The sequence below is a fragment of the Cupressus sempervirens genome, chromosome 11 (assembly GCF_028749045.1).
Source record: "Cupressus sempervirens isolate cs-2001-9-10 chromosome 11, ASM2874904v1, whole genome shotgun sequence".
Lineage (NCBI taxonomy): Eukaryota > Viridiplantae > Streptophyta > Pinopsida > Cupressales > Cupressaceae > Cupressus > Cupressus sempervirens.
In genome coordinates, this window is record NC_143128.1 from 361,051,901 (window position 1) to 361,075,775 (window position 23,875).

The 23,875-nt window shown below is 37.6% G+C and overlaps 1 protein-coding gene across 3 annotated transcripts in view; it reads right to left on the minus strand.

Annotated features, from left to right (window-relative positions):
- LOC149529562 (uncharacterized) overlaps positions 1–23,875 on the minus strand; it is a 98,648-nt gene that overhangs the window by 67,609 nt on the left and 7,164 nt on the right. Inside the window, exon 1 of one of the 3 annotated variants that reach the window (XM_089811650.1) lies at positions 20,875–21,019. The exons of the other annotated variants lie outside the window; for them this stretch is intronic. Within the exon in view, the coding sequence (XP_089667776.1) occupies positions 20,875–20,994 (120 nt within the window). The 5' untranslated portion in view covers positions 20,995–21,019. Of the gene's footprint in view, positions 1–20,874; positions 21,020–23,875 lie in introns of those variants that run through there. 3 annotated transcript variants of the gene reach the window in all.

A 23,875-nucleotide genomic window follows, 5' to 3' on the forward strand; every position in this document is an offset into this window, starting at 1 on the left:
ATCAGCTTTACTGTTATTTTGAATGAGTGTATTATTCTCTGTGCAATCAATTCCAATAAAATTCAGTCTCATAATCCTTGACCAATTATGTTCTATAATTTTGAAGTGCAAGATTTGCAAAGCCAATGTGTAGCTAGTTTTGATGTGAAAACTCTGTGTTTTCCAAAGTTTTCATCTATTTAAAGCACAATGCACATAAATGTTTTCCACATATTCCTATTTGCATGTTTGCTTGCAAGGGGTGAATTCTTTCACTATTTATCAGCTTGTGAACAATGCTAGGCACTTCTCTGTGTTTTTAGTATTCTACAGCTCCATATAACCCATCTTTCTCTTTATTTTCTTTTTTATTTTTACTTTTTGTATATTCAAGTTAATTGTACATAAACCCCAAAATTGTATCATGCTAGGTAAGCCACGCCTCTTAAAATATAAAGGAGACACACTTATTCTAGGTAATTTATCCAATCTCCTGCAATATTTGTCGCCATTCAATGGGAACAAATTGACAAAATTCCAAAAGCTATTGTAAGAAAAATGCACCCACTGACTACAAAGGAATCAAATGATGCAGAACCATGGCAGCTTGATGGATAATGTTAATGAAGAAATACCAATTTAGGTTCTTGAAGAAGATATAGAGACATGCTGAATCGGAAGTTCAAGAGGTAGAAGAGCAAGATAGAAGAACAACTCCATCCATGCCATGCCCCAACCGGGATGAGAGTTTAATATCCCAGATTGCAGGAGGACTGACTGAGTTTTAGACATATTTAATATCTCAATTAAATTAAAGATTATTAGCTTTAGGGCTGACTCTTTACATAAGGGAAATCAATTAAATTAATGTCATTCATGTGCCTAGCTGACCAGAAAACAAACAATTAAGGCAGCAATTAAAGATATAAATAAGGAGCAATTAATCAGCACTGGACTAAATGAGTTAAAATTAATTACGATAAGAAGAGGCATAACTCCCTGAAGAAGTCATGCCCCTTGGGACAAGTCGTCCCTCCTTTGAATGAGTCAACTGCTTCCATAAGAGGTATGATAGGTGTAAAAGCAAGATTAAGTTTGACATAAAGAAAAGAGGAATGAATTAAAGTAGATCTACACAATATTTTTATATTTATATGCAGATTTTGTAAAGAACACAATGAACAATCAGTAGGATTGACAGCAGCTTTTTGAGTATAAAGAAGAGAAACTGAAGAGCAAATCAGATATATATTAACGTGTATCAGTGAATGTGGAGTTAGAAGATCATATATTCGCCAGAAAATCTGTATATGAAGAGAATATAATAGATCATTCAATAAGATAGTGTGGAGCAATAAAGTAAACTTAACATATATTGAGAAATAAGATCATATAAATTTATTAATGTCCAACTAAAGACCACAAAGAGTCGAAGGGACTGACAAGAACAATGAAAAGGGGGCCAGTGCACAGTATGGACACCAAACGGCCTCCAAGAAAGATACAACAACAACAGCAGAAACAAAATCAAAGGGAAAGAAATGGAGGAAAGAAAGAACCATCGAGATCCCCCTTAAGGGTCCCTAACAGCTGAGAAAAACTTCTGAACCGATGGATAGTCACTAGGACCTGTCAAAGTCCTAGACGACCTCATGGTGATCCTGGAGGAAGAAAGCTGCATTGGAGAAGATGTCAACCTGGACCTCACAGATCTAGATAAAGGGGCAGTGCAAAGCGGCTGCTTGGCACCACGTGCCGAGTGAGTCCCACTAAAGGAGGTAATAAGCTGGCAAGAGGGAGACATCGTGGAGTGTCGATGCTGGAGCGTGTGTTCGCGAAGCCTAGTGGTTCTGGAAAATAGAGGGGAAGACACAACTGGTTTGCATATCTAAAGAAGGTGGAGAGAGACCGTGCCTCCCTGAAAGGTAGTAAAATCTTCCTCTGATCTTATAGCATAGAGGAGAACGAAAAAATGAAGTACACCTTGAACTCAATCTCATCAATCCTGAAAAACTGGCAAATCTTGTGATCATTGTCTATAAGGTGATTGGTCTTGAACAAAGCCTGTGGGAGCCCACTCGAAAGGAGCCCAAAGGGATCCTGAGGGAGTGGGACCAGTGCAAGGAAAGGTAGGAAGGGTGAACAATCAGTTTGTCCTTCAACTCCCAAAAGTTCTCCACATGAAAGGCCATCTTGGGGCGAAGACCCGTGTAGGGGGTCACCCTAAATAGTATGAATGAACTGCCTATAAATGTCATCTTTGATGTACCCATTCAGCTCCACATGGGGAGGAAGAAGATGAAGGGATGCATCAAGTGAGTAGTGGAAGGGGGATAGGTGATCCATCCTAATTCCAGTGGAGCCAAGAAGGGCAGAGGCCTCAACAAACCAACCATTAGCTCGACCAAAAGGGAGAGCAGAAGCAAAAATAGACTCTAAAGAGAATTAGGCCAATTACAAATACCTGTGACGACCTTCCGACAAATCAAGGAAGCCCCAAAGGCGGCGGAGGTATCATGCCAAATCATAAATAGCCTCAAGCTTGAAGAGACAAGCCACAAACTATGCAATAATAATATTGTGCAAGATGGATTGCTTGCACCAAATAATATGCCGAAGGGGAAGAATCTGAACTTGCTCAACGGAAGCCCAATCAGACTCCAACAAAGGACCCCACACAATAGAGCCATATAGGACAGTAGGTCTAATAGGCGTATCCATAAGTGTCATCTTGGACAAAGTGTCTTGAAAATGGTGACAGAAGCACTATCTCTTAAGGATGGCTAATGAACTATAACCCTTATTAATTTGTGGTTGAAGGGTGAGCCTCATGGTAAAGCACGGCCCCAAAAGCTTGACCCCTATCAAGGCCCCTAAAGATGAAATGGAGGTGATAAATTTTACGAACATTGAAGACCATCACCTTCGTATTCTCCAAGTTCACTGTCAACTGCCATAACTTGCAAGAGGATGTGAGACTATCAAGTTGATGCTATAAAGCCTCCAAAGAACATCATCTGCAAAAGGCAGGAAAGAAATCATAGCCTGGTGAAGAAGACAACCATCCCCAAGGAAGTTGTTTATCGTATGGGTAAATAGATTAATGCACACAGACAATAGACAAGAACAACAGTACTCCTTTTATTATTCGCATATGCCAAAGATATTACATTATGCTTCTGATAATCATTACAATGATCCCAGAGGGTGTATAAATACTTTCCTAAGAACTTTCCCGAAGGGCCGTCGGCTACATAACAAGAACCTTCCTGAAGGGCTCGTCGGCTACATAGTATTTACCGACGACATACATCCCGTCAGCTACACAATAATTACCAACGACATCATCTCCCCCAAAAGAAAAAGTGGTCTTCGAATGACAATTACAAAATCTCCGAGACAGATTAACAAAACGAAATACATTAACTGACTAACTACAACAAGATAAATTTGTTTTTGTCACACCACTTTCACATTCGTTCCGTGCCTACATCAAACTGGTCTCCAAACATCTGCAACCTTTGCTAACACAATATCATTTCCTTAACTAACCTTGATAGCCACCCGTGTCGCTTTCTCTGTTTCCAACTCCTAGGTACCCTAAGCCAAGTGTCGTACTGCCTCCAACTGGATAATCAACTCCTCTCGAGCTCTCTATGCATCCATCAAGACAGCCTCACGTCCAACACCTACTCCAAGTGCCTCTAGCACATAGACACTCCATGCCTGCAGCAGCTCCAAGTCTCATCAACTAGTCACACTTCCCACGACTCATAACCACACCAATTGGGGCTCTAGGGAGCATTGTTGCCAACGAGGTCAAGGGGCAGCGCCCCCGCGGGGTCCTGTGGCAGCACCCCAAGCACGCTCCTTGTCACGTTACAAGGCGGGGTCGAGGGGCAGCACCCCCGCTGCCAAGACCAAATTAGCACTCTCAAACCCACACAAAAGCCTATGGAACACACCATTTTTGTGATTTTCTTCTGATCCCACACTCTTTCTGGCAACTACTTGCGTTTTCTACCTATTTATATCTCTCCCTTCCCTTCGGCATAATGCGTTACTCATTCTAAACTATTTCAATCTGTCGTCATTTTATTTTATTTTTAGAAAACCTCCTGTCACCCTTCTTCCGCGTCTACCGGTGTACTGCAATCTTCTTCTCCCTCTCCAGTTCCTACCGTATGGAATGGCTCCCTTCTTGCATTGAAGATGTTTCCACTAATTATTGTGTAGCCGACAGGACATATGTCGTCGGTAAATACTATGTAGCCGACGACATACGTCCCGTCGGCTACACAATAATTACCGACAACAAAAGTGTGGTCTTGAAGATACCTCTTAAGCTCATCAATGTAGAAGCCAAAGAGGGTAGGTGACAAGAGGCAACCCTGATAGTGCTCTTAAGAAAGTCAAAAAACCTGAAGGGGGTCCTAAGACGACCCACAACCATCTTGTAGAGTCTCATGATGGTTGCTAGAAGAGTCTCAAAAACACCAATGTCCCAAAGCCACTGAAAGAGTCATCCTGCAGGCAGGGTAAAAGGATTTGTAAATGTTCACAAAGAAACAATAAGCCTTCAAGGAGCAATGATGCGCCTCCTCAATTATACTCCAGAGAGTGAATATACGATCTATTATCTGAATGTCATGTCTGAAACCTGCATGCCCCTAAGCCTAGATATGTTGATGATCCAACTCCCTAGGAAGGAGAATATGAAGAGTTGTGGCATATAACTTGCAGAAGGTGTGCACAACCATAATGGTCTTGTAGTTATCGGGACTGATGTGGGACCCATTTTGTGAATTAGATGAATGATGCAGTGTAGCGAAGAGGGGGGAACCCGTGCAAACAATCTGGTAAAATAAATCAACCAAGTAGGACACCAATTATGTTTAAAGAACTCAACTTATAAACCCTCCTTGTCAACAGCTCTGTTAGGATGCATATATCTAACAGCCTCTCTATTGGTGGTTTAGGTGAAGAGGTGACAGTGAAGGGGGAAGCAACTTGGAAAGGTTGCTATCCAGGGACATCGTAAAGCTCAGACATATGGGAAAACCAACAGATTGTGATCAAGAGTTGGGGGGAAAGAGGTATGGCTAAGGAAGAAGGTATGCCAAAAGAGCTCAAGCGCACAATGGAGGGAGGTAAGAAAGGAGCATCTATGTTGGGCGATGTGGAGGTGCTTCTTAAAGCACAAAAGATAGCAGTGGGAGTGTTAAAGGGAGGTGTAAGAAGGGTGATTGAAAACGAAGTTGAACGTAGGGTTTGATGAGAGGCTTATAGTCCTCATCGTACTACTTGTTCATAGGAAAAATGTTCTTAAGCCTAGGAGGGGGGAGATGGGGGGTAGAGGTATGCGGGAAGGAAGACAAGGCAGCATCCCAAAGGGAAGTGGGCAAACAAGGGAAGATGGAAGAGGCACACCCCATGGAGGAGAAAACGAAGAAAGGGAGGAGAAATTGTTTGAGATAGTGGGTAAACAGGTTGGGGTCTTTGTCATCAAAGAAAACAATATACGTAGAGGGAAGGCAAGGGTGGGGGAGAGGATGTTGCAAGAAACGGAGAGATGAAGCAAAGCATGGTTGGCCAAAGGAATGGGGGGAGATGGAGAAATGGCTAATGGAGGGAATAAGGTATTGTCCGAAAAGAATGTTATTCACGAAACAAGCACCACCACCAAGAGCCCTGGATGTGAAAAAGTGTGAACCAGGAAAGCAAGATAACCTGTTCAGAAGCACCAAGTCCAAGAACTCACTAAGTTGTAAATGATGTCTGTTGTGCTTAGTTAGAGGACCATTCGCATCCTTTGAAGATCTATGGAATCTCAAGTGGACCAGGTTCACATCCTCAATACATAAAGAATTAGTAGCCCTAGAGTGCATGGGACCCTATGTCATCTGAGCCCTAGCATTGCAGTCCCCAAGAAAAAGAACTTTCCCAACCGTAGAAAACTGAAAGACGTTGTCATAAAGGTCAGAGAAGGGGTCCTCCTCATGAAAATTGTGAATAACATAGGGGAAGGACACCAGGGGACAGTAGTAGACCCCAAAAAAGATTTCCCTGACATGTGCAGCAATGCAACAAAAACAAACCCACATGAATCTAGCAAAGGCATCTGAGAGGACAAGGGAGACCATATCTTGAATCATGTCCTTGACAAGACAAGCAATACCCCCAGAACCATAACCCCACAAGGATTCCTAGTCTCATATTTGAAAGTTGACAACTAGTGGAAGACAAAAATGTCAGAAGAGGGTGAACATGACTCTAATGAGTCCCAATAACGAACGCCAGATTTGAGATATTCATAGCATCAAGGAGAACACAAGAAGAGAAAAAAGAGGGAATAAAAGAAAAAGGAAAAGATATCGGTATATGAATATAAGAGAAAATCAAACTGCTATAAGGCAAACAGCAAGTCAATCGATCTTTATATACTATTTGATTTGATTGTCTTAATTGATTATTTGATTTCAGAATTACTAAGGGAAAGTCAGCGGGCTATGTTAGGTGCTAGGTATGATGCATAATGCAAAGAATTTTGTTTTTGCTGACTTGCTATCTTGTGTAGCACTTGATAAGTAGGAATCATAGGTAGTTAAGATATTGTCACTAGTGCATAATAGATATTAATAACTCTTCACACTTTATCCAATCCGTTGTCCCATTAGGGAGGGGGAATAGGGTACGTGCAAGGAATGTAAGTAGCATAAGGTCCATTTGAGTAAGTGCCCCGAAAGGGACTAGGAGGACGAAAGACAAGTGTCATTCCGTGCTCCTTGGCTTGATGGACAAGCTCAAGGAGTCTTGTGTGATCCCCCATGGTAATTCATGATGCAGAGGCATGTATAATGATTAAAAATATTCCTTTACAACCTACAACCATTAAACCATCCCATTGTGAAGAGCAAATAAGTTAATTGTAAGGATTGCAAGTAGCATAAGGTACAATTGAGTAGTGGTGACCCAAGAGGGACCGGAAGGCTGAATGGCGAGTGTCATTCTATGCTCTTGGGCTTGATTGATAGGCTTGAGGCGCCTTGTGTGATTCCCCAAGGCAATTCATGACGTAGATGGTTATTGGAGAAGATCTTAAGAGAATCCTACCTGTATATTATATTAATTATAGTGGTGTTTGTTATTTTAATAGCATTGTCGAATTACATATATTTGCTCATATATTATAATGATTAGAATTCTCTTTGGAACATTGTTGAAGTATACTTTTACTCGTCTATTTGTAACTAACTTGGCTGCAAGTTGTAATTCAAGATACAAAGTTGGCAATCTACACTTTATATACCTCACTTGACAACTCTAGGGCAAATTAGAGTTAAGTCTTAGAAGGGGAGATTACAATCCACATCAAGTACAACAGGGTTTAATAAGGTACGGCTAGGCTTTTCTAACATTTTTCTATGTTTTCTATTTCAAGATTTTGCATTTTTTATTTTAGGCAAATATGTTTAAATGACACATGATTTTTTTTTGGCCTTGAGATCATAAAATTTTGAAAAATCTAGTCCTTGTCCATCATTATTTTACTAATAATAAAATTTACTATCAAGCATCTTTGTGATGCATAGAAGATTCATCACTTATGTGTGATCTCTTACACCTATTTCTCATCACATGTTGCAATTATTTTTCTTGTTTTATGTTCTCGGCAAAGTAGCTTTTGTAGATATCAAGCAAATTTAAGAAAGGTGTTAGCTAACTAGGAAGGAAAATTGTGCAAGGCTAAGGGTGTGGATTTACATGTAATTGTAAAGCTTTAACATTGATGAGGAATAACTTTCAATAGGAATTTGGAATACACCCTAACAAAATCATTAGGATGTTCCCAACAAAGACATCAATTAATTGTATAGCTCAATGCTGGAAAATAAAAAATAAAACAAATCTTATCTTATGGAAAAATTATATTTCCTCAAGAGATATTTCCTGATTTCTTTAAAATAAAAACTAAGTTGCCGGATTCGTCCCTTGTTGCTTGGATTCGGGTCCGGGTCCGCATGGGTCCAGATTCGCCCATAGGTCCACTGCGGTCTGGGCTAGGTCCTTAGTTTGGACTATGGGTTTGGCTGGGTCCTTGTTGGAGCGAACCCAGATGAACCCACAATGAACCCAAGAGGACCTGGGGCTAAAACAACTTTAAAGAGTGTTTTTTTGTTTTTTTTCTTATGTACCTCTAAAAGGAACTTAATAAAAGATATTTCACTCATCTAATCTCTTACGTTGAGGAGGAGGAGGATGATATAGCAGCATATGAGATTAGTGGAACCAGTTTGGATTCCAATGATGAGGATCTAGATATAGTTGCAATTGGGGATGAAGCCATTGATCCCTCATTTTATGATGATCCATTTGACCCTTGAAGGGCATTTGATACGATGATTATTGATAAACTACTAAACACTTGTCATCTATCATGATGTTTCAAACTTTATTATTTGATGAACTAGTCTATGTTTTGCAATTTAGTAATTCAATGTATAATTTTCTTTACAATCATCAAGATCGATTAATGAGCGAGTATTTAATGTTTATTGTTGACATTTGGCATTGATCAATGATCAAGCAACAATTATTCATACTATGAAATGACTTTGTTTTGCAACTATGCATGTTTCTCTTGTGTTATATGTGTATGTGTGTGTGTTTATATATATACATATATACACACTCACGAACCCACCCACGAACCCAAATGGGAAAAAAAAATTGCCCGAACCCATGAACCCGAACCTCGAACCCGAATCCGTCCCCGAACCCGAATCAGCAACTTAGAATAAAAATAAAATTCCAAATTTGATGGCAGTTGTATTAGAGTACTATTATATTATACTTCAATGGTCATCTTTTGTACATTAAGTAAAATAGGTAGATAAGATCCTTTCTACGATCTTATCTAATTTCTCATTAGAAACTTGTTATTCACTACATCTGTAAATTCTTTATAATGATTGTCTTGATCATTTGTTAATACAACAAATAATTTACCAAATACTTCTCAATAATATGGTATCCAAATGTTCATACAAAGCTTTATTTTTCTTTAAAAAAATTCAAAAATTCAATTTTTTGGAAAACAAAATTGTTCTTTTTGAAGGACCTAAGTGTTTTGTAGAATCGTGTGCCATGAAGAGGGTTTTCTGATGGATTTTTGGTCTCTTTTGTGAGCTTCAACAGCTCTATTTTGAAGACTTTCGATTGTTTTCACCAACCCATGACATTCATTTTTCCCCCCTCTGTTCTAGGCATCTAGGACACAGTTTTCCCTCTGCACATCACATGTTTTTTTCTTGCATCTATCTTTTCTACAAGCGACAACTCAAGCAGACTTCTTTATCTGTAAATTGTATTTTTTGCTCTTCTTCGAACTTTTTGTCTTGTAGACACTTCTATGGATCGTACTTGTGTTTCACCTACATTTGAAGATTCTTGGTGGGTCTTTCAAAACCTAACGTCAAAATTTTGTGTCTCAATTTTTGTGCCTTGAGTTACATAGTAGACGAAATTATATTTGATTATAGATTCCTTGTGGGTTTTTTGAGATTTTTTTCTAGGTCTTCATTGGATTTTTTGGGTTGGCCAAAAACATTTGTTGAAATCTATGCCAACTGTACTTTATTATTTTTTGAAGTTTGTGCCTGCATTTGCCTCTATTTTTTGTATCGAGTTTCTTTTTTTAGAGTCTGTTCTACAGCCTCTTTTTTATTTCTTGATATTTGTGGGTTAGGAAATGTGCAAGATAGTGTCATTGACCAACTTAACATTGGAAGGTAATTTATTTTTTGAAGTTTGTGCCTACATTTGCCTCTATTTTTTGTATCGAGTTTCTTTTTTTAGAGTCTGTTCTATAGCCTCTTTTTTATTTCTTGATATTTGTGGGTTAGGAAATGTGCAAGATAGTGTCATTGACCAACTTAATATTGGAAGGTAATCAAAGATTCAAAGGCAAAATTATAACACCTAGAAGCTACATATGCGGAAAATCTTTGAATATCACCACCTTGATACGCTTGTTTTGGGAACAGAGACCCGTCTTGCCATAATCCAAGCATACCATGACAAATTTGGTGATTGGAATCGAGAAACTATTATGCTTCTCAAGCTCTCTGTCACACATGATCAATTGCCTCAAATTCCTTATGGTAAGTCAGCATCAAACATCCACAAGCATCTAAAGAAGCTGCATGAGACATCCGACAAGAGCTAAGCGTTCTTCCTAAAGAACCAATTATTGTTTATCGTGATGGATGAACTCACGTCCCTACAAGAGCATCTCACGAAGACTAAGGACATTTATGATCAACTTGAAAAGCTAGAGGAACATTCAAGATCAGCTTGAAAAGCTAGAGGAAGAGGATATGGTAATCATCACCTTGAAGAGTTTACCTAAATCTAATGAGCATTTTATCGAGATTCTCAACATTACTTCCACTAACGTTAATCTAAAATTTCCACAGTTGTGCACCAAATATCTACAACAGGATTGTTGGAAACAACAATTTGGTAGCAGTACCACCTCGACCTCCTCAGAGCAAGCCTTTATAGCTAAATTAATTCTGTTGGGTGGATATTTTGGAACTGACAGTCTATGCCAATTTAGTTACAAAATAAGATTACCAGCTATAGTGTTCTCTCCTACCTTAAAGGGAAGGCTCCCCCTTCTCGCCGTTCCTTGGATCAACTCAAGGTAAGAAAAAAGTTAAGAGATGCTTAAAAGGGTATTACAATGATAATAATAAACTCACACCAATTCATAGGCTGATTGAGAGCATATCGGCTTAGATCTATGTCTAGTTTTTCTACACTATAAGAATGGTTATGAAGCTCACAAACTCCTATCCAGTTCTTCAAAGATTAATCTCTACTATTGGGGCATACAGACTTCTAGAAATAGATATTTCTACACTACGATCCTATAAGTTATTTCAGTTCACAAACATGAAAGTAACTTAATTCTAACAAATTGCATGAATATAAGACAGTAATATAAACCACAGTCACAACTTCTAATCTATACCACCACAATTGCTTCAAGTACTCAATTTTCTCTAAGACACACAAGAATAACATGGATTAAAGATAGTAAATGGAAATTGCAATCACAACTTCCAATTTTTTCTACCACAATTGTTTCCAGACACAGCTTTGAAAAAAAATGCTCTTTGTATATTCACTTTTCTTTCAAATTTGTACTACACAATCACAATTATACTTGCACAAGTTTGGCAGAGCTCTCTTGCATATAAAAAAGATGGTTATTTACAATGAATGGCACTCCTTTACATAGGCAAAGGAGTGAGAGAAAAATGGAGAAAAAAGTGGGAGAAACTCAATCATCTTCACTATGTCAAACTAAGAAAGAAGAATTATTGAATTACATGACTAAAGGTACTTGTAATTGGGTTACATGTGCATGGATTACATGCAACCTATCTTCTAAAACTACAAAGATGAAAATACACTTGAAGAAAATGTTGCAACTATTGATTCTTTATGAATCAATCCTATAGATTACCAGCAAAGGCCTTTACGGATGATCACAGGATTGGGAGTTACCGTATTTTGTGCTACTTCATTCACCTTGATAACCATGGTGTTGCATCTTTTGACAACCTCTGATTCTCTTTGATGAATTGTCAGTTGTCATTTTGAAATCTTGATGTAATCAAGCTTTTCTCATTCCATAGTTGTTGTGAAATCTCCTTTGTCAAATTTGCACATTCTAGAGTTTTCAGCACTTTGAACACCTTTTCAATGATGTCCAAATGCAAACTCAGAACAATTTTCCTTGCAGCACCTTTAATTGACTTTTTCTTTATTTTTTATTTTATTTTTTGGATCAAAATGCTTGGCGCATTCCTACACAAACTCAGGTTCTAGGAAAGCCATTGGGAAAGTGGAGACCACATGAATCATTGCTTCGTTTGATTCAAAGCATACCTTCTTAACAAGACGTCTTTATTCTTTGAAGAAATTTTGCCTCATCTTGACTTGAAGAGTTCGCTGCAACATGAGAATTCCAAAGAGTGATAACATCCTTCAATGGGATTGAATCCATGAGGGTTTCAAGATTCAGATAATTGATAACAAATCCATGGAGGATAAGTGTTCTAGGTATGATTTAGATACTTTTTGAACACTTAAGAAGGCTGGAAATTGTTCTAACAGCTTGTATTTTGGGCAATAATGGCCAAAATCGGATTTTAGATAGTGGATTGCTTGTAGGTAAAATGAGGCTTTTGCTTTGAATGGCTAAGAATGCAAGTTGGAAGCATATGGATGTATGTAGGATGTGATTTTTAACAAAATCGGGTTTTGGAGATGCAATTATATGTGGCTATAAACTCATTATTTTTACTTGGTGTAAATATGTAATCAAGTTTTGGAAGTGCGATTACATATTTGGGAATATGGAGCTTAGATGTATTTTGGAGATGGACTGAATATAGAAAATGAAAGCATGGAAGGTAATTGCATTCTTTTGGTGAAAATTCCTACTTTCCTTCTCAGACAAACAAAAAACAAACAAAAATAGGCAACAAAAGTATATACAAAAACCAAAAACGAAAATGAAGAACATATCTCTTGCTTTGAGTCAATTTGATAAGTTTCAACACTTCAATCTTGCATGCAAATTCATTTATCATTTGAGGAATGTTGAAAGGTATGAAGGAAGAGATCATTGATCCAATTGTTATCTGTTGTGACAACACAAGTGCTATAAATATATCAAAGAATCTTGTAAGGCACACAAAGTCCAAGCATATTGCTATCAAGTATCATTACTTGAAAGAGCTAGTTTAAGACAAAGAAGTGAGATTGGAGTATGCAACCGCTAAGGAGCAAATAGATTATATTTTCATTAAGGCTTTACCTAAGGAGCAAATAGATTATATTTTCATTAAGGCTTTACCTAAGGATGCTCATGAATATCTCAGAGGTAAATTATGGGTGACTCCCCTAGATAAGGCTACTTAAGCCAAGGTGCAGCTCTGCATCAAATGAGTTGATCAGAATATCTTACAAATTGATGCAAAAAGTCATAAAGAGAGTTTTAAACTTATTTAACAACATGGAAAAAAAATCTAAGGCTGCATTCAAACAAATGGAAGACAAAGAGAAAAAGAATGCAAGAAATAAGCAATATGATCAAAAAATGCATTCAAAACCGAAATTTTACACTTACTTGGAGAGCAAAGAGTAAAACTAGGCAAAAAGAAGTTGGAATACAACTCTCTTCTCCAAAATTGGGTTTTGAGAGTGTGTTTCCATGTAAAGATCAAATGCTTTGAAAAATTCAAACTCTAGCTCCAAACCGTGGTTTGTTGATGCAAATGTATGCGCAAGATGAAGCAAATGATGTTGCAAATGATATTGCAAATGCCTTCCTAAGTACATATCTCACTTCTTGGAGTGATTTGCATTGTTTCAAAATGTCTTATCAATGAAAATCGTGGCTCCCAAATGCATTTACATGTGCATAGAATGATGCAAATGTTTACTCCAAGTAAATCAAGGTTTTTGAGATGCATTGCATGTTCAAAATGGAGAAGTTTGCTGCAAATTGTGGTTTCAAAGCCCTATACGTGCAACATTTTTGCATGAAATGCCCAATTCGGATTTCAAGAGGCCCTTTACATGCAACATTTTTCCTTTAGAGACTCAAATTGGGGTTTGAATGTCCAAACGCAGATTTAAAATATGCATTATAAGTGCATGAAACCCAAGTTCAAGCCAAAATCACGATTTAGGAGATTCATTACATGTGACATTTTCCTTCTAAGTGGAAAGTGTGGTTTGGAGAAGGCATCGCATGTAATGCAAATGCATATATTCCAACGCCTTGAGCAATATCAGAGTTTAGAAGATGCATTGTATGTTTTAAATGACTTACCATTGCACAACCAAGCTTCAACAAACTTGGATGCCCAAGTAGATAGCAATTCTTTGGCCAATCCGAGTTGGCAATACTCATTGCATGTTTTTGTTTGTATAAAACTTCATTTCCAAGGCAAATTGTGGTTCTTGGATGCAAATACATGTTTGCATTTTGCATGCAAAGACCAAAAACAGGGTTTGGAAGATACATTACATATTTTAAATTGCATGTAAAACTGCCCAGCTAGTTGTTTTGACAAGAAACAAGTGGTTAACAAGCCAAAAACGTGGTTTGGAAGGGCAATTACATGTATTCCATTCAAAAATAACATGTAATTGACTTGCATCACTTAAAGTTTCTATTTAGCACGTCTTTTTGATTCGCTTAAGTGAATCTCACTTTAGAGGGTCCGTTACATATTTACACTAACATATTTTACAAGTTTGTGTAAATAGTTCAAAAAGTGAAATTTCACCTAAATGTTGAAGTTATAAATTAAAGTGAAACTCAAAATCAAAATATAACATAAAGTGCACTGTAATGACTTAAATCACTTAAGTTATAAATTTAAAGTCAAAAAGTAACTTAAATACATAACATAAAGTGGTTTAAGTCATATATTTCAAAAGGTGCAACTCAATATTAAATTATAAGGTTTAATATTTTAAATATGCATTGGAGGTTCTAAACCCACATTTTGTACACTTGAACCTTGATAAATTTTGACTAACAACTTTGATTAAGCCCCAAGATATCTCAAAACGAAAGCGTGATCGAAAGCAAGAGAATGAAGGAAAGAAAAAGACTAAAAACAATCCAAACAAACACTTGAAAATGCAAAAAGGACTTTGAAGTCCTCAAAAATCAAGTATAGGCTAACAAATTGAAAAAAAAAAGGACTTGACAAGAGCCTTCAATAAAAAGACTCATTATATGAATTGAGAATGATTGATTGATCAATCTTTGCCAATAAAATAGTGAGTTACCTTAGAGAAACACAAAACTTAATTGGAAAAGTCTCATAGTGTTGCCTCCATTTTGTGGTGACAAGATGAAGGACAAAAATTTCACAAGGATAAAGGAAAATCTTAGTCCTCTCAGCAGAAGGGCCCTAGTCAGTCTCAAGAATATTCAACGAAGAAGAAGGTTCAATGTAATTATTTTCATAAATATGGCCATTTGCTTAAGGATTGTCATGATCAATTGGCTTCCAAACAGAAATAAAACAGAGGGTCTCGCCCTAAAGCCAATGTTGTTAAGCATATAGAGCATAAAGAGTCTGCTTTATATGCCTTTGTGGCTAAAAGACCTACACACCATGTGAAATCCTTTGTTTATTATAAAGATTCTAGTGTCACTCGGCATTTCACTCATTGGCATGGTTGGTTTACAAAATTTTCTCCCTTCACTAATTCAAACATATTTGGAGGAAGTGAAGAGTATATATTTGGAGGAAGTGAAGAGTATACTATTGTCAAAAAGGGCAAAGTTTAGATACAGTCTAGGGGGAGGGATCTCATCTTCCTCAATGTCTACTACATTCCTAGCATGGAACTAAACCTACTCTCAATGAGTCAAATCATGCAACATTCTCCTCATCTTGATGTGGTATTTAATGCACACAACTATTCAATTGTTGACCGCGTAGCATACACTACTGTAGTTATTGGCATTGAGGATCATAATTTATACAGACTTGTGGATACTAGTGATTCTCTAAAGCATGCCTTCATAGCAAAATCATCTTCTATCAGCAGTCTTTGGCATTGGCGATATGGTCACCTAAACATTCACTATCTTGCTCAGCTTGTTTGAAAAGATTCAGTACATGGCCTACCTAAAAGCCAAACTCAAAATCAATGAGTTTGTGGAGCTTGTTGGGCTAGAAAGAAGCACTGGATATCACTCAAAGATGGTGACTCATGGAAAGCCTCTAAGGTTCTATGGTTGGTCCACGCTAAAGTATATGGTCCAAATAATACTCCTTTTGTTATTAGGTGCAAGTATTTCTTACTTTTTGTTGATGATTTCAGTCGTGAAATGTGGGTGTACTTTCTTAGATAGAAATCATATGTGTTTATTGTATTTCAGAAATTGAAGGCCTTAACAAAAAAAAGAGTCTGGTTGTTCGATTATATCTCTTAGGTCTAATAATGAGGGGGAGTTTTGTTCTACTCCTTTCTACACATTCTGTAATACACATGGCATCAAATGTCAATTAACCACACCATACAACCCCTCAACAAAATGGCAGTGTAGAACATCGCAAGTGCACCATTACAAAAATGGTCAAGTGTATGATGGAACACAAAAATGTTCCTCACAAATATTTGGCAAAAACAATGTTTACTATAGTCTATCTTCTTAATCAGTCTCTCACACACATGTTGTTAAAGGGAAGACTCCTTAGGAAGCCTAGATTGGTCACAAACCTAGCATCAGCCACTTGAAAGTTTTTGGCTCTTTAACATATATATGGATTCCATATGCCCAACGCTCCAAGTTGGATTCCAAGTGTGAGAAGCTTGTGTTTATAGCATACAATGACAACCATAAGGCTTACCGACTAATTAGCGTAGACATTGATCTTCTTATCTTCAATCATGATATTGTCTTTGATGAAGAGCGAGGACCGTTTCAGCTTTTCATGTCTGAGAATAATTCTTAGGATCAACCTTTGAAGGCTTCTTTCTGGGTGTCTGTCTTCCATTGGGTTCACATGATGGAAGGAATGATGCAGATTTTGTCTTTGATGTTGCACTACCTAAGTTTCCTCCAAACAATGCTAATCTTCCACTTGTTCCTAATCCCCTCCTCCTCCATCTAATGTTTGCACATCAACTCTTTGGCCTAAATGGTGGGCTAAGATCATCGGTGCTCTTTGCCCTGATGAGCTCATTGAGGTTAGATCCTCTAGAAATAAGGGGAAGTAGAAAAATAGAGTTAACATTTCTCGCATGGCCAACCTTCATAGTATTATAAGCCTCAGACATTTAAAGAGACAAAAGGGATTCAAGAGTGAGAATAGGCTATGGATGTTGAATACTAGAGTCTTATGAAGAACAACACTTGGATTCTCTTTGATCTTCCTCCAAGAAAGAAGCCCGTTAGCTGCAAAGAGGTGTATAAGGTCAAGAATAATGCAGATGGTACCTTACATAAATACAAGGTTGGATTAGTAGCTCAAGGGTTCACACATCAAGAGGGCACTGACTATGAGAAGACTTTTGTTCCTACTGCCAAGATGAGTACAATTGTCTTCTTCTCGTCATTGTACCTCAATTTGGATGGAAAGTCTAACAAATGGATATTAAGAGTGCCTTCCTAAACAATGAGTTGTAGGAAGAAGCCTACACGACGCAACCCCTAGTTTCAAGACTGCTAGCACAGACTACCAATCATGTCGACTCAAGAAAGCACTCTACAGACTCAAACAGGCTCCTCAAGGGTGGTACATCAAGATTGATAAGTACTAGGTTATTCAAGGTTTTTAAAGTTGCCCTTTTGATAGTAATTTGTGTATCAAACAATGTAGTGATGATGTTCTCTTTCGTGTTGTCTATGTGGATGACTTGATCATTACTGGCAATTCAGCACATTCGATTGCAGAAATCAAACAAGTCCTGTGCAAGGATTTTATTATTGCTTAGGTGTTGAGGTTAGGTAGACTGACGGTAGCATCTTTATTTCTCAATCTAAGGTAGACTGACGGTAGCATCTTTATTTCTCAATCTAAGTATGCTAAGAACTTGCTTGACAAGTTTTGAATGCAAGATTGTAAACCTACTTCCATGCCTATGGCGAAGGGATTGAAGTTGTCAACCAAGTTTGGTTTTCCTCCTACTGAGGAAACCACTTACAAGAAACTAGTAAGCAATCTCATTTGTCCAACTGCCACTAAACATGATCTCAATTTTGCAGTGAACTACATTTCATGATTCATTAAGGCCCCCAAGGTCAATCATTGGGCAGCACCAAAGTGTTTGTTGCATTATGTGAAGTGCACCTCTCATTATGGACTTCTTTACACTAGGGGTCATGATTCCAGCCTCAGTGGGTTCACAAATTCAGATTGGGCAAGTTTGGTTGATGATAAAACATAGGTGCAGGGTACCCCCTAAAGAACAAGGGGTCTAAGGGGATAGAAGATAGGCATTAAGGGAATATGGTTTTGGATCCATTTTTGGATCACAAACATTGTGATTAACCCATTTTGTAAGACTACTAAATTCCAAGTACATTTATAAACTTGGACATTCAATTAAACCATGGGGTCCTAGAATAGTCAAATAAGGTCAACTAGGGTGTTTTGGGATGTTTGGGATGTTTTGAACATAATTCAACTCATTTGGAAGGTTGAGAGTCAATTTGATGAGTTTTGATTACAAATTGCAAAAGTTGCTCAATAGTTGCATTTTGGGGTCAAACGGTCACAACCATTTGAAAATTAGTTGGAGAAGTTGGGAAAAGGCTATTTAAGCATGTTGCATCAAAGAATGTGACAATTGGAGAAATTGTATCAAGTTTGGTGACTTTTTTGAATAAAAAGATTGTTTTTCCGAGCAACTTTGTTGTCTCACCGTATTGTACAGCCTTGTACAGATTGGTAGGCTAGATCAGTGGACATGGTTGTATAGTTTGGTGAGTTCTCTAACTAATGTGTTTGGCTTAATGTGATTTAGCTTAGTTCGGTGAAAGTCACAGTTCCTTTTGTAGAAACACTTTGAAAACCCTCATTCCATAAGGGTTCAGGAGAAATGTCACCCTAAATTACATTTCCACTGGTGGAATTCAATGGCCCTTGGGAGGCATGCAAGTTGGGGATGTACTTTACACGATTCCAAAAGGCCAGGACTAAAGGAGTTGGTTTGGTATTTTTACCACCAAGCCCTAGGCCAAACAAAACCATGTGTTTGGTCTAAATTGGAGGTTTTATGCACAAAGACTGCATAGGGGAGTGTCAAGACCCAATATTTTGATGGAATTGGTGAAGATAGGTGGGAAGAAGGCTGCCCAAACCATTGGCTCAATTTCATGAATCCATCCATTAGTACTTGTTTTGTAAACCAAGCCTATTAGGCCTATTAGATTTGTGAGCACTGTGAGGGTTAAGGGGTACAGGAGTGGAATTGAGTCCTAATTCTTTGTAGTCTAGTTAAAGTCCCAAAATGATATCTAAAACCTTAATTTTTTTGGTAGGTTGTTTTGGGGTTTTGAAAGTTATTCCACAAAACTGGTTTCATAGGGCTAATTGCCTAGTAGGTCTAAATCAAAGTAACATGACTCAGACCCGGCTCTAACTCGACAAGGGTAACTTGACTCATGACCTGGCTCAAACTCGGCAATGACTCGGCAAAGTGAAAAAACCTCAAAATTTTGAAATTTTTTAAGATTTAAAGAACATTTCATGCACCCATTATTGAATAAAGCTTAAAGACACAATAACATCATTAAATAGAAGATAATTTGATCAATAATGCACATACTTAAAAGTTAAACATACATCGATTACATAAGTACAATACTACAAAGGTAAATTGCTAAATACTAATAACTAAACAATAGCTGAAGGAAATATTATAAAAGTAAAACATAGATATATAAAATGATAAATCCATGCAACCCATCAAAATGTATATGTATTATGAAATCCAACACATCAATAGTCATCATCAAATGTTCCAAATTCCAATCATATGTTAAGTTAAACAGAAAGTTAAAACAAGACTATAGCTATGGCTCCTAGTCATCATCCTCATCGTCATTGTGATCCTCATCCTCATCCTCATCCTCATCCCCAACCTCAAGCTCAAGCTCAATATAATCTATAAAATGCCTCTTAGTAAGGCGTCTAAGGTAGGTCCTAGATGATTGATTAGCCATAGCATCTGCCTGTGAGGTGCCTCTAGGATCAACTGTAGTCTCTAGCTCTGCCAATGCCTGTGAGGTGCCACTAGGAACAACTAGAGCTCTCTGGTCCTATGCTGCCATAACCACGGCCTTAGCCTCTCTATCTACCTTGTCAACCCACTCTAGGTCCTCATCATCAAAGACAGGATCAGTAGCCTTAGTGACCCACTCAGACTCTGGATCAACCTCCTCTAAAGTAATCAGAGAGGTGTCACTATCCAAAATCTCCCTGGTCCTAATGTGCAGGTTGTAATGCACAAAGACTAGCCTATTCATTTTCTCCACAGACAACCTGATATGCCTCTTCGAGTGGATGTGCTCGAACATGCTCTAGTTGCGCTCACATCTAGAAGCGCTACTTGGCTGGCTCATTATGTGGATGGCAATTTGTTGAAGGTTTTTGGTTGAAGGCCCAAACATTTGCCACCATCTATCTGAATTTTGAAAAAAGGAAAAGAAAAAAATATTAGTCTCATTTCAAAATTTGAACTTTAAAGCTAGAAATTTACAAACTGGATTGTATAAGGCTTAAGCTACAATTTTTACGTGGCTGCAATTTTGTACGACCTTCTTTACAAATTTGATTTGAAAAAATGGGCCCTGATGCATTATTATAGGCATCCATCTCAAGCAATATATCTGTGGCATTAGTGGCCATCTTCGATATCACTGTGTATAAGCCACTAAGAACCTCCTCATCTACCTTGAAATCTTCATGGAAACGGTATGCCAGATTGAGGTAATATGTTGCTGCATGGATGGGCTTATGAAGCTGATTTTGCCATCTCCTATCAATTATGTCCCAAATAGGGCCATAGTTTTCCTCAACTCCTACATATTTGGCCTTAATAGCCTCCTTGGCCCTATCCATGCCCTCATATATGTAGTCCATAGAGGGCTTCTCCCCATCAGCAACTCGTAGAAGGGCTACAAAGAGCTCAATGATCTACAAAACAATTAAACAAAAAACAATTTTGCGAATGATGAAACTTTGCAAAGTTGCACAATGAAAATAAAACAAAAATATGTATGAGATAAATTAAATTATAAAATTTTAAGACTCAAGCTTTTAAAATTTAAATTACCTTCACAATCTTCAAACATGGCTCCCAAAAACCTTCTTCATCATAAATGCATTTTGTTGCATCTATCCCTATATGGGTAGTGACAAAGGAGGAGAAACTCCATTCTAGACCAACAAACATGCACCTCAAAGCTAACCTTGAACTCAGCAAGGATTATAGTGTGATAAAATTAGAGGCAAATCTTGTGATACCGGGACGAGCCAACTCCTTTCCCTTCGTGTATTCCCTCATAATGTTGAGGACCAAGGCATGATTATAAATGAACTTACAAAGATTTTTGGCCTTAGCAACACATGACTTCACCCATTTAAGCTTGCCAATATCCTCTAACATGAGGTCAAGGCAATGGGCCGCACATGGAGTCCAAAAGATTCTTGAGTGTCTCGTCATTAAAAGTTTTCCTGCAGCAATTTTAAATTAGTTAGTAAACAATGAAAATTTTTTATGTATTAAAAAACTTTTAATTTTCAAAATTTAATGAAAAACTAAAATAATTTTTTTAGAACTTAGAAAGTTAGAAATTAAAACTTTACCTGCAGCAACATAATTAGCTGCATTATCAGTCACCACTTGGACAACATTCTCTTCCCCCACCTCCCTTATGACCTCCTCAATAGCCTCACATTAGAATTTTGCATTTTTGACATGTGAGAAAGCATCTATAGACTTCAAAAACATGGTGGATCCTAGAAATGAAAATTAAACAAAATGATTATCATTCGAGAATCAATAGTCAATAAAACAAAATTTTAGTTATTCACTAATACATTAAATTTTAGACTTCAAGAAGTGGAGGATGATGAATTACCTCCATTAGAAACAAGAAAATTTAGGAGGGTCCTATTCCTTCTATCTGTTCATCCATTCGTCATAATGGTACACCCCATTTTGGCTCCAAATCTTTCTATGGTCCTCCAACTCAAGTTTCATCTCCTCAACCATTTTTAGTAAAAGGGGGCCACTCAACTCATCTTCAGTGGGGGCTTTAAACCCCGCACCACAAATGGAAACCGCATCAACCATCCCCTGCCAATAATGAGTCCTATTACATTTATAAAAAAAATTTAATTAGCATATTTCAAATTTTCAACATCAAGTTAAAACTATAAAATTGAATTTAAATTTTAAAATTTAAAAGTTAAAAACGTAAAACAATCAAATATAAATGAAGTTGAAGTACCTAGCTGCTATAAATGGAATGTTGCAGAAAAACCAAAACTTGCAAATTGCTCTTATTCCAGCTTCATGGATCTCCCTATTTCAGCCCAAGCTCTCAAGTGAAGGTTGTGCACCAGGAGTGGAACGCGGTACAAAAAAATTGTCCAACCTAGATTTTAATGACTCTAGGATGAAAGGTAAAGCCAATACTACTAAAAGGGGCAGCAGCTACAGCACCACTAGCAGTGCAAGGAATAGATGTAGAAGAAGTACGACTAGCAGAAGCACTAGGATGATAGGGGGGAAGGGAAGAAACATCTCCAACACAACATACTGAACCTAGCCCGGGTGTAAAACTAGACAGAAACATTTCCAAATGAGCGTGGAAGGGAATTGAAACCAATCTAAGCTAACTCTGCTAATTGTTTTTGTTTTAATTCCTTTTCTTATTCATATTTTTCTAAGGCAACATAACAAAAACATTGAGCCTCAACAGTTGCAGCTCTACAAGGCTCAGTATCATGACCACGTATGCCAGCAATATGGTATTTCAATCTATTTATCCCCCACTATTAACGACCTTACAAAATAGGCATTTTGTTTGAGTTCTACTCTACCTGAAAAGTCTATGGTGTACTTCCAACACTCATCTTTTTATTGCCTTTAGAGAGCTTGGGTTTTTTTACCTCTAGGAGCCATTATGAGTAAGGAAAAATGTAAAGGTTGCCGCAATAAGAGATTTTTGACCAATTATTACCATTTAAACATTGTATTTTATGAAGATCTAAAGTATAAAAAAAACCCATAAACATACAAAAAAAATTCATCCAAAAAACCCATAAGTATAGAGAAAAAAATCATCAAAATCTAAAAAATCAATTCTTACCTCTTTGAAATGCTTTGGGAAGTGTTGAGAAGAGCTCCTATAAACTCCTTGATGATCTAAATGCAAGCTCCAACGTCACAAATGCAAGTTTTTCTCCTTTTTCTTTCAGCTAGTTGCAAAATAATGACACTCTATTTCTCTTCTTCCCCTCTCTCTCTTTCTTCTTCTCACAATACAGTGTTATGAAAGACCTTTTAAGGTTATAAGAATAACAAAGAAGAAGAAAAAAATATTAAAAAAACATTGGTTTTATGTTATTTTTACTCAACAAGAAGCCTGCTACCGCGGCCGAGTCAAGTGGGTCGTGACCCGCGAGTAAGTCGAGTCAGGCAAGTCACATCACTTGACCCGTCGAGCCCGAGTCATGGGTCATTTTGACCTGGCAGACCATTGGTGACTCACAGACTCGGGAGACTCGCCCAACTCACGACAAGTCACGTTACATTGGTCTAAATGTGCATTTTAGCCTTAGAAAGTTAATGGGTTGTTGGACCTTGTTGAAATGGTCATGGAATGTCGTCTTAAGATGAATGTAAGCCTTTTCACTCCCTAGAAGTTGGTTTGGCGTTTGTGTGCAAGTTTTTAGTATAAGAGACATAGTGTTCAAGTGGTTTTGTTTCCACATTTAAAGATAGGGTCAAAAGGTGATTGTGAATTTGATCCCCCTATTTGCAGTAAGATTTGATTTGATTCAAAGGACTCCCACAAGGTGTGGTGGGATAGTGTGTGTAAACTGTCTAAGATTGGAAGAGTTGTGCATTTGAAGGACTGGGTCCTAGTTTGGTCCATTTTGAGGATCAAAGGTGTTTGGGGTTGAACCCATTGTACTTCCTCTTACCACTCGCAGTCAAAGTTGTATCAGAGTGCAATAGTGGTCCAAGTAGAATTGTGGAAGTCAGTACATGTCAGCAAAAGAAAGTGAGGGAGAGGCTAGAACAATGCCTCAGTAATAGGTCG